General features: G+C 43.2%; 1 protein-coding gene across 2 annotated transcripts in view; it reads right to left on the bottom strand.

Moving 5' to 3' along the window:
• The window catches only part of plb1 (phospholipase B1), a 169,196-nt gene that overhangs the window by 122,117 nt on the left and 34,910 nt on the right, over nucleotides 1-12,169 (bottom strand). For both annotated transcript variants that reach the window (XM_043687220.2, XM_043687221.2), the window contains exons 15-19: nucleotides 10,052-10,126; nucleotides 9,802-9,882; nucleotides 9,355-9,415; nucleotides 7,412-7,470; nucleotides 2,189-2,262 (exon numbers count right to left, since the gene is read on the bottom strand). In XM_043687220.2, the coding sequence (XP_043543155.2) occupies nucleotides 2,189-2,262; nucleotides 7,412-7,470; nucleotides 9,355-9,415; nucleotides 9,802-9,882; nucleotides 10,052-10,126 (350 nt within the window). The remainder of the gene's footprint in view (nucleotides 1-2,188; nucleotides 2,263-7,411; nucleotides 7,471-9,354; nucleotides 9,416-9,801; nucleotides 9,883-10,051; nucleotides 10,127-12,169) is intronic.

The raw sequence follows: 12,169 nt of genomic DNA, 5'->3' as shown, positions 1-12,169 counted from the left end.
TTTGCTTTCCCAAAATGCAGCACCTTGCATTTATCTGAATTAAATTCTGTCTGCCACTTGGTAGCCCATTGGCCCATCTGGTCAAGATCCTGTTGTAATCTGAGATAACCCTCTTCGCTGTCCACTCCATTCAATAAAGGTATGGCTGATCTTCTTAAACACAATTTTTCTGCATTATCCCTACATCCCTCGATTTATCAATCTATCAATCTTGAACAAATGTAAATAATACCCCGCTCCCCCCAACACTCCCATACAATTTTTGGGCTGATTGAACACCCTCTTGATTGAATAGATCCCTCCTCATTTCAGTGCTAAATGATTAGCTTCATATTCTGAGACTGTCCCCTGGTTGTAGACACCCCTGTGCCCCCAGCCCCACCCCAGGGAAATAACCTCCCTGTATCGACCTGTTGATTGCTGGAAGAATTTTGTGTGTTGAAACCTCTTATCCTTCTCAACTTTCAGAGAATGTAGCCCTGGTCTATTTAATCTTTCTTCACAGGATAATCCCTCCATCCTGGGGATTAGTTTGGTAAACCTTTGTTGCACTTCCTCTGGCAAACAGATCTTTCTGTAAGACAGAGGAGTGGAATTAGGCAAATCAGCCCAGCAAGTCTGCGTCACTATTCCATGGGAGCATGGCTGGTCTGATAATCCTCAACTCCATTTTCCTGCCTTTTCTCCATAACCCTTATTCCCTTGCTATTGATTTATTTCAATCTATCTATTTCAATCTTGAATACACTTAACAACCCAGCCTCTACAGCCCTCTATGGTAAAGAAGTCCACAAATTTATTACCTTCTGGAAGAGGAAATTCCTCCTCATTTCTGTGATAACTTTTAGTTAAGGAGACCAAAACTGCTTACAGTACACCAGACATGGTCTCACCAAGGCTCCATATAGTGGCAGTAATGCATCTTTGTTCATATACACAAATCCTCTTAAAGAAAGGTCAACATACCATTTGCCTCTTTATTCTCTTGCTGTATCTGCAATTTAACCTTCAGTGAGTCATGAATAAGGATGTCCAAGCTCCTTTGAGGCTCAACAATAGTTACCACCGCTCACTATTTACAAAATGTGTTGCATTTCCATTTTTCCTACCAAAGTGCTCATGTAACATTTCTCCATCTTGTATTCTATCAGCAAATTTATGCCCACTCACTGAATCTTCCCAAATGCCTTTAAGGTGTCTTTACATCCTCCTCACAACTCACACTTACACCTAGTTTTGTGTCACCCACAAACTTGGAAATGTTTTATTTAATCCTCAGATCCAAATTATTGATATGGTTTGTGAATATCTGGGGCCCAAGCTCTGATCCTTGTGGTACCCCATTAATCACAGCCTACCAACCTGAGAATGACCCATTGATTCCTATACTCAGTTTTCTGTCTATTAATCAGTTTTTGTTCTCAGTACAACCCCATGAGCTCTAACTTACCAAGCTTTTGTGTAATTTTACCAAAAGCTTTCAGAAAATCAAAAAACATTACATCAACTAGTGACCTCTCATCTATTCTGCTAGTTACACCTTATAAAACTATCTATTCTATTTTAAGATTCTAAAAGAGTCCTTGACTATTTTCAAGGCAGAGGTCGATCACAAAATCCCTACAGTGTGGAAGCAAGCCATTCAGCCCGTTGCATCCACACTGACCCTCTGAAGAGCATCCAACCCAGATCCAGACCCCTATCCTATGCCTGTAACCCTGCATTTCCCATGGCCAATCAACCTAGCCTGCACATTCCTTGACACAATGGGAAATTTAATATGGCCAATCCACCTAACCTACATATCTTTGGACTGTTGGGAGGAAACCAGAGCACTTAGAGGAAACCCATGCAGGCCTCTTCCTGTTCCTGGTCAGTATATTTGGATGTAAATTCGAATTGATGTTGATTCTGTCAAGGCAAGGAGATCTGTTAACACCTGAAACTTTTAAGAAGAGAATATTTCATTCCTTGAAACCAATGATCTATTAAAAAGTGCTGCAGATCAGAAAATGAAGATTGGGATTTGCCCAACATACTGAGTCTTCGAAGTGAGCATTTATCATCCTTGTTCAAGACTACTCAGGAAATCACATTTATAGATAAGAATTACCCACCAAACCAAGAAGAAAGTGACAGGACATTCATTTTCAGACCCAAGAGAAGGAGGAGGGTAAACATTACTAACCTCCAGGAAAGTCCTCTGTACTGAGTGAGAACATCGAAAAGATTATTGGGCCGTGCTCCTGCTCCATTTCCAGACTATAGCATAGATAAAAGATATGTTAGTGTGTTTGTACAGGGCCTTAGCTAGCAAGACAATGCTGGAGACCAATGACAACTTTTGAGATGTTCCATTCCCAGTGAGAGAACAAATTCAACTTTGCTCCCCCTTCAATCTTTCTTCTTCAGTATCTCTCCTAGAAAGCAAAACAAAAATAGCAGCAAGGGGGCTTCTAGTTGGCCATTGAGCAACACCAAACTCAACAAGCGAGGAGAGAAATCATAAGAGAAACACACTAGAGACCCTTCATCTATCATTAGAGATGCACAGTCATCAGAATCTAGAGCATACAGAAAGGCCATTTGGCCCATCATGTCCATGCCAGTCAAAAACAAACAGCTAACTATTTTAATCCCATTTTCCTTTCCCCCTCTTTTCCTCTTTTCTCTCAGCCACAAACACTCAGCCCCAGCCTCTGACTCCCGGCCTCCGAAATGGGGTTGGTGGCTGATGGCACAGAGCAGAGACACCAGAGACCAGCAGCCCGGAGCGGGGACGCCAGGGACCAGCAGCCCGGAGTGGGGACACCAGAGACCAGCAGTCCAGAGCGGGGACACCAGAGACCAGCAGCCTGGAGCAGAGACACCAGAGACCAGCAGCCCAGAGCAGAGACACCAGAGACCACCAGCCCGGAGCAGGGATGCCTGAGACCAGCAGCCCAGAGCGGGACACCAGAGAGTAGCAGCCCGGAGCGGGGACACCAGAGAGTAGCAGCCCGGAGCGGGGATGCCAGAGACCAGCAGTCTGGAGCGGGACACCAGAATCCAACAGCCCAGAGCGGGACACCAGAGAGTAGCAGCCCGGAGCGGGGATACCAGAGAGTAGCAGCCCGGAGCGGGGATGCCAGAGACCAGCAGGCCAGAGCAGAGACACCAGAGAGTAGCAGCCCGGAGCGGGGATGCCAGAGACCAGCAGTCTGGAGCGGGACACCAGAATCCAACAGCCCGGAGCAGGGACACCAGAGACCAGCAGCCCAGAGCAGGGACACCAGAGACCAGCAGCCTGGAGCGTGGACACCAGAGACCACCAGCCCGGAGCGGAGATGCCAGAGACCAGCAGCCTGGAGTGGGGACACCAGAGACCAGCAGTCCGGAGCGGGGACTCCAGAGACCAGCAGCCTGGAGCAGAGACACCGGAGACCAGCAGTCTGGAGCGGGAACACCAGAGATCAGTGACCCAGAGCAGAGACACCAGAGACCACCAGCCTGGAGCAGGGATGCCAGAGACCAGCAGCCCAGAGCAGAGACACCAGAGAGTAGCAGCCCGGACTGGGGATGCCAGAGACCAGCAGTCTGGAGCGGGACACCAGAATCCAACAGCCCGGAGCAGGGACACCAGAGACCAGCAGCCCAGAGCAGGGACACCAGAGACCAGCAGCCTGGAGCGGGGACACCAGAGACCACCAGCCCGGAGCATGGACTCCAGAGACCAGCAGCCTGGAGCAGAGACACCGGAGACCAGCACGGAGCAGGGACACTAGAGACCAGCAGCCCAGAGCAGAGACACCAGAAACCAGCAGTCTGGAGCGGGAACACCAGAGATCAGTCACCCAGAGAGGGGACACCAGAGACCAGCAGCCTGGAGAGGGACACCAGAGAGCAGTGATCTGGAGTGGGGACATCAGCGATCAGTGACCCAGAGCAGGGGGCATCAGCGATCAGTGACCTGGAGCTGGAATACAAACGAGCAGCGACCTGATGTGAAACATGGAGGCTGTGGCGCTGTGTGGTTCGTGTCAGCAGCCAGCAGTCAGACTGCGTGGAGGCCCCCTGCATTGGTCTGCTGCGGAGGGCTGTTGGAGAGGGAAACTCTGATGTTTGCCTTTCTAACTTTGCTTCCTAATTTTCTGACTTGTGGTTATCCTGCGTATAGCTGAAATGCAACCTTTTTTCCTTCTTTTCTCCATTCTGTAACTAAGGATTGTACCTAGGTACACTGTATCTAACATGTGTTAAAGACATTGTTATACTGTAACTAATCTTTTAACTGAAGAAACTGTATCCACGTACATCTGCACCTAAGATGGAGCTGTTAAATGGTGACTTAGACATTTTTCACTGTACTCCTTTGAGTACATGTGACAATAAAGCTAATTCACTTCCAGCCCTTGGCCATAGTTCTGTACGACATTCTGTCACTGTAGCAAGTAGACCCCCAGTTTCCAATGGAAATGCATATTTTATGAGATGTAGTTTTCTGTGGTTGGTGTGTCCAGAACCAAGGGCAAAGTCTAACAGTATAAAGATTCATTTGGACTGAGATGAGAAGAAATTTCTTCACCCAGAGAGTGGTGAGCCTGTAGAATTCTCTACCACAGGAAGGGGTCAAGGCTAAAACATTGTGTTTTCAAGAAGGATGCAGAGGCAGCTCATGTGGTTAAAGGGATCAAGGAACATGGGGATTATATTCAATGGCAGAGCAGGTGTGAGGGGTCAAATGTCCTGCTCCTACCTTCTATGTTTCTATCTTTCCCTGTAGAATGGTAAGAAATTGAACAACTTTACAAATGATCAACTTTGAATGAAAACTGTAATTTCCTCCAGGTGGTCAGTACCACATTTTATGCTGATATTTTTTATCTGTATTCATTCATCAATTCATGGAGTGGTTGAAAAAAAAATGACAGAATTTCAGTGGAGGAGAGCTGGATAAGTACAAGATGGAGAAAGAGATTGAAAAATTGAAAAATGAAACAAAACTTAACGCTTAATGTATGTATTGTTCCCAATGTTTCTTGTTCAAGTAGGGATAGGAAATGAGCACATTTAACTACTACAGTTCTCTGGCTCTGGATAAATGTGAGGTTATGCATTTTGGCAAAACAAACAAGGGCAGGACTTATACAAGTAATGGTAGGGCCCTGGGTAGTGTTGTAGAACAGAGAGACCTAGGGGTTCAGGTACATGATTCTTTGAAATTTGTGTCACAGGTCGACAGGGTAGCTAAGAAGGTGGCATGCTTGCCTTCATTGCTCAGCACCTGAGTATAGGAGTTGTGACGCAATTGGGACCAAGTGAACCTTGTTGAATATGAGGTTCTTGATTGGGGTTGTTAATCTGGGCCAATCAGGAAAGCCTTGGCTGATCAATATAACCAGGAGAAAGCTAAAATATTTTTGTTTGGTACTTGAGCTGTTATGTGGAATTAATTTCCATAATTTTGAAATGCAATCTGTGTAGGTTGAGATAGATATTGTTAACCATATAACCAGGTCAAGATTAGACCTCCCACACAAGTTTCCAGACATAATGCTAAGCATTGATCTTTCATGTTTTAAAATTGAGTAAAATTGTTGTTTTCTCATCTTGTTAAATAAAATTTGAAGAATACCATTTTTAAAATGGAACTTTAAAGTGAGTTGTTTCTATTTAGTTAGATGTAGGGACCTACAAATGGTCAAACTTATTTTGGTCGCTGTATTTGTTCAATAACTCCATTAGCTGGCAATGTTTCTTTTTACAAAAAAACAAAATGTGACCAGTGCCATAGTGAGTTTACTGGCAGTTCTTTAAACTCTCGATGTTAGTATTGCATAAATATTTGTATTTTCTGTTTGGCTAACTTTGTTATATGACTTTCTAAAATAAATTTGCCAGCATTTGTGGTGTCAATTTAAAAAAATATATATAACCAGGAGAGTTAGGGGTGGGCTGCCTTAGAGTGGCCAGAAGGTGGGAGGGATGGGGGCTTGCTGGGTCTGTATTGTCTGCACTTTTTTTTAATGTAACTGGATTGTCTTATGTATAAAGGTCATTATTGCTGTCTTTTTATATTTGAAACTGGGATTTGTGGTTTGTCCTCAATTCCCTGTAAACTGGTGGAACGGTAGGGTTTGGGGCCTAGTTTTGCTGCTCTACCTTGTAAAGTTGCTGTTGTAAACAGCTGTAAATGTATACTTTTTTGTAAATTGTTTTGTAATTTGTTTAATAAAATATTATAACCAGGAGAGTGTGTTCTATGCACAGTTTTATTGTTTGTTTGTTTTGATTCTCCTGTTCCTTGGATGCTGCCTGACCTGTGCTTTTCCAGCAACACATTTTCAGCAGTGTTTGATTGGACAGTCTTGTATCAGTTTGTGTTACTGTTTCCTTTTAAATATGATAAGGTAGGATTTGAGGTGCATCCTCAGTTCCCTGTTAACCTGTTAAATGGTGGGCTTGCTGCCCCTTTCCCCTGTAATTAGCAATTTCTTTGTGAACTGCTGTTTATTGTTTATTGTTAACTGTTTGTATTTTGCACCATTTCATACCAGGAGATTAAAATCTCAGTTGAGGACTGACTCTGAACTGGCTGGCCACAGCCAATGTACAGTACACTAGTAAATAAGGGGTGGGTTTGTGATAGGATATGGTCTCTGTGCAGTTATTTTAAGGTGGAACATCATGTTGAGGTTGTTCAAGACATTGGTGAGGCCTCTTCTGGAGTACTGTGTGCAGTTCTGGTCGCCCTGCTACAGGGAAGGGTATTATTAAACTGGAGAGGGTTCAGAAAAGATTTACCAGGAATTTACTGGGAATGGAAGTTTGAGTTATAAAAAGAGGCTGGAAAGACTGGGACCTTTTTCACTGCAGCATAAGAGGTTAAGGAGTTTCCTTACAGCTTTATAAAATCAGAAGGGGCATAGATAAGGTGAATGACAAGGGTCTTTTCCCTGGGTGGGGGAGTTCAAAACTGGGGGCATATTTTAAGGTGAGAGGGGAAAGATTTAAAAGAGACTTGAGCAATGTTTTTTACGCAGAGAGCGGTTTGTGTGTGGAATGAACTGCCAGAGGAAGTGGTGGATGCAGGTACAGTTATAACATTGGATGGATACACGAATATGAAATGTTTAGAGGGATTTAGGCCCCTTGTAAGTACAGGCAAACAAGACTAGATTAGTTTTGTGCTGTGTGACTCTACTACTCCATAATTCTATCAGTATCAACAAATTTTCTCAATCTTTGAGTGTTGCTGGTTCTAAAACATTCGCTGGCAGAGCTGAGGGACGCTTTGTTGTATTTGTAGCAACAAAGGTTTTTGTGAATCTCGGGCATTCCAAGACAGTTCTGCAAGGGGAGGATAGGAGGGAAGGTGTTTCCTTTCCTCTGGAAGATATAACAAAGTTCAAACAACTTCATGCAGACTCACCGTGATGGAGTCTCCAAGTGCAGCAATCACCTTTATGTCAGCTGGTCTGAGCTTGTGAACTTGTGGAGAAATAACAGGATGTAAGAGACATTAAACCCATCATTCTTGTAGCAAGCAAGAGGGGATAATTATGCACAAAAATAAATGCTTTCCATCCAGCATTTCAACATGTTTCTTCCCTGCCTTGCTCACAGTGGGCCAGCTGCTTTCTTCTGAGATCACCCACATCCCACTGAACAAAGCTTGGCAGAAACTCTGAAATACGCCAAGATCCCAGTCTAACCTCTTAACTTTTTTCTGCACTCCACTGGAGGTGAACAAATGTGTATCAAAAATGCCATATCTGTTTGAGTACAAGAAGAATCCGTACATGTTAATGAACATGAACATTCATCACCTCATTAGGACCAGTGCTCCTTCTGGCACCCTCAAACACCAGAATTGTCACAGAGCTGAGAAAATTGACAAAAATAACTTTAGTTCAAATGTAGAGCGGATCAAACTTTGCCAAACTGTACAGTGAGATTTTTACATAACACTCATTGAGCTTTATTCTGAGTGCAATAACTAATCTGAACTAACTCCAGATGGTGGCTGTGGCTAGCCCCCCACAAATCAAACCATTTGATTAGAGAAATGTTCCAGTTATTTTGTTCACGTTTGCTCATACTTTGTTAAACAAACAGAGGCTATTAACTTCATGTTGGGTACCTGCCTGTATGACAGAGTGCTCAAAGAATTGCCAGACAGAATTGGATGAGAGGGGATCTCAAGAGTTGACTCGACAGCAAAAGTTGAGTGGACTGGGAATTAATAGTGGGAATGTCCCTCAGGAATAATTTTAGGAAGTGGAATTATCTTGTTGGTTTTCATATGAATTATACTGCAACTAAAGATAGGTTGTGCATACTTAATTTTTTTACTAAATGGCTTTTTACTAACCTTTACTAAAGACGATTTAATGGATCTGACTGAAGTGTTTAACGTGATTGAAGTATATGATAGGGTAACATAGAGGCAGCCTATTGCTGATGGGATAGCCCATAACAAAAAGGTACAATCTTAAAACTCAGCTCAGCTACTCAAGGGTGACACAGGAAGCACTTCTGCAAATAAAGGGTAGATCTCCAAAACATCAATCTTTCAAGGCTGGGTATGGATGACTGGAGGTGACCAATTGGCATTTTCAAAACTGAGCTGGATACATTTTTGGTAAGCAAACTTCTTAAGGGATACAGGACCAAGTTGGCTAAGTGGAGTACATGTTCTTATTCAGTGGAGGAAAAAGGCCATGGGGCTGAATGGCCTCCACTTGTTCCTATTGTTACTATGAGCAAGGGTTGACCCTCATTGCAACATTGTCTGCAAGAGTGTAGGAGAAACGTTCCCCAGAAAGTTGACATTTACCACCTCAGCTATAAAAGTGAACTCATGAAGTGAGGCAATGAGTGGAATAAAGGAGGTTGGTATAGATACCTTCTTCCTTCAGGACAGTGTGAATGTGTGCTTGGCTCTCTGCATTTGAGCTAATATTTCTTGTGTCTCTATTGCTTGTGAACTGATGAGTGGCCAGAGGCTGAATCTGACTGGATTGACAGGAGCTAGTTTAGTTAGAAAAGGTGGTGACATATTGGCAATGTCACTGAATAGCAGTCTAGGGTAGTATTCTGAGGGTTGTGTATTCAAATCTCAGTACAGCAGTTGGTAGAACTTGATTTCATAAGTCTGCAATATAAAGCTCCTTTAACAACTACTAGAGATTGTTGGAAAAACACCTCTAGTTCACTCATGCCTTTTAGAGATCTGTTGTCCTAACGCTCCAACACACAGCAGAATGGATGATGCTTGTTTGTTCTCTAAAATGCCTTAGCAAAAAACTTGGTTCAAGGGCAAGATCCAAAGAGAGATTATTTTATTAGATTTTGAATAGTGTGTATCTTTACCTGAGACTGGAACAGCATCAGAAGGGTTCCTTTCTGTACAAGTCAATTTGTTTCCAGAATCCTGTTTCAACATGAGAAATTTATTGAAAGTTTATGGTTGCTGCCAGTAATTTTCTGAAATGCATTTATTATTGAAGAATGAGCAGAAAGTGCTGGACGTGGATAGCAGATCTAAATTCCTTTGTTTGAATGATCGATTCAGAGCTACTTGGTGGAAAGTCACTTCTGAAAGGTTCATCTTCAGCCATGGAGCAGTCTTACATAAAAATTGAAAGAAAATAAATTAGAAATAAAGGGAAAGGCGCTAAGTGATAGTCTGCACCTTGGAAAGGTCCAAGTTGTGAGGGAGATGGAAAATCAGGAAAGTAAAAGAATCCAAACAATTGAGGAAGTGATGAAGGTGCACATTATAAAGATGGGAAGTCACTCACATATGAGAGAGTTTACCTGCTGGCTTGGCCCCCTTGCCTCCATACTCCGACTGCTTCCATAGTTCCTGTTTTGGTCAGTGAAGAGGTAAGGTCTCTCCTATAGGAATGGTCAGAGAGCATGAGTTAATGAAGCACTGCAATGCAATGCAATGAGGCAACATTACATTTAAACAGTAAAGATGTGGGGGTGTTAAAAATGGGAGGAATGATTGATAGTGTACACTGACTTCTCTAGATGGCAGCAGATACCACCGTTCTGATCATACCTGGGACGGACAGTGTAGCTGAGGAACTGTGGCTGTGCATTCAAGGACTTCAATTCTATCCACACTGGGTTGGATCTAGGCCAGAAAACAGATGAGGATCAGCATGATTGAAAGATTACATTACAGCATAACTAACACCGCTAGCCACTTTGAATTTAAAATATTGCAAAATGCACAATATCAACTTTAGGACTCATTATTGATAGGGCCCTGCATATAGGACAGGCACTTGAGGCATTTCACTGCTTCTAAACCTTGATATGTTCCTTATTGCGGTTATCTTTAGTTCAGATTACAAGCTTCCCTTATCTGAAGCTATGGAGGTGAAAATGAGGTTGACTGATCAAATGATTCCAAACCTGATGTCAATCAGAGGCTCTTAGTGCTGTATCCAGGGTTGAAAATACGTGTCTTCCACCAGGGCACAGCACAATGAGGTGTGACAATACCTCCTGCCTCATTGTAAACCTCAGTGTTAACTTCAGTTCACAATCTAGTATTTCAGAGCCATGGCAGTTGAATCTGTGCTGTCAAATCACCTGAAAGGTGAAGGATGGACCTGAAAGTAGCTTTCCATACGCTGTTATTGACGCTGAACCACATTTGGGAAAGAGGGCCTTCCAGCATGCCCACAGTCAGTTTTAATTGGTGCACCTAAAGGTGACTTCATAGTTTCTAGCTGATAGATTCCATCGGCTTTGGTCCCTCAGAAAAATCATAGAATGATATATAACAGGACTCTATTCGGCCCATTGGGATTGTACTAGCTCTTCAACTAAGCTGAAAATGTGTTGCTGGAAAAGCGCAGCAGGTCAGGCAGCATCCAGGTAACAGGAGAATCGACGTTTCGGGCATAAGCCCTTCTTCAGGCATTCAGGATTCCTGAAGAAGGGCTTATGTCCGAAACGTCGATTCTCCTGTTCCCTGGATGCTGCCTGACCTGCTGCGCTTTTCCAGCAACACATTTTCAGCTCTGATCTCCAGCATCTGCAGACCTCACTTTCTCTTCAACTAAGCTATCAGGCTTACTCTTCTACTATTCCTTCATTGAATCCCTACAGTGTGGAAGAGGCCATTCATCCCAACTAGAACCACCCCCGCTACCCTATCCCTACAACCCCATATTTCCCGTGGCTAATCCACCTAGCCTGCACATCCTCTGAATACTATGGGCAATTTAGCATGGTCGATCCATCTAACCTATACATTTTGTACAGTGAAAGGAAACCAGAGCACCCAGAAGAAACCTCCACAGAGGTAAGGAGAATGTACAAACTGCACACAGACAGTTGCTCGAGGTGGGATTGAACCCAAGTCCCTGCTATGAGACAGCAGTGTCAACCACTGAGCCAACGTGCAACCCACAAATGACTTCCTCTGTCTCTTTGTCTAATCTCTTTGTCTAAGGTACATAGGAAAGAACACAGGCGTAGGCCATTTGGCCCCTCAAGTATGTTCCACCATTCAATTCAATCATTAGACAATAAATGTCTGCCTTGCCAACATTCCTCATCTGGTTCACTCATGTCCATTAGGGAAGGAACTGCCATCTTTACCTGGTCTGGCCTACATGTGACTCCGGACCCACAGCGATGGGGTTGACTCTTAACTGCCCTCTGGACAATTTGGGATTGGCAATAAGTGCTGGCCTAGCCAATGATGTTCTCATCCCATTTTAAAAATCCTTAGAAGAAATAAGGGAAATAGAAAAGAGAAAGGGGAAAGTGATGGATGATAGACAGGAGGTCAGATTAAACAGGAAGTCTCAGAGAAAACAAAATCAGGCACATTATGGAAATGGCAGAGACAGCAACTTCGTGATAAGCAAGGTATCAAAGATAACTGCAGTAAAAATGGGAACTCTCTTATCTCACTTGAACTATCTTTGATTATTTTCATATTACTACAGCAGTTAACATGACATTATCAGAGATTGCATAACTCTCCAACAACTATCATTGTTAAGTATTCTGCCTTTGCTTTAAGGAAAAACTTTACCACGCAGTAATACAGCCAGATTACATTTTAACTAAGGCCTAGACCTTTCTTCTGAACAGTTTTAAGCAAACAGTGTTTAAATAAAGCGAGATTATAAAAACACAGAAAACACTGGTAAAA

This window comes from Chiloscyllium plagiosum, unplaced genomic scaffold, assembly GCF_037043375.1.
Source record: "Chiloscyllium plagiosum isolate Xiang-an unplaced genomic scaffold, Cpla_swu_hap1 HiC_scaffold_3, whole genome shotgun sequence".
Taxonomy (NCBI): Eukaryota; Metazoa; Chordata; class Chondrichthyes; order Orectolobiformes; family Hemiscylliidae; genus Chiloscyllium; species Chiloscyllium plagiosum.
Note: the sequence above shows the minus strand (reverse complement) of the source record. Positions and strands in the feature narration are given on the sequence as shown.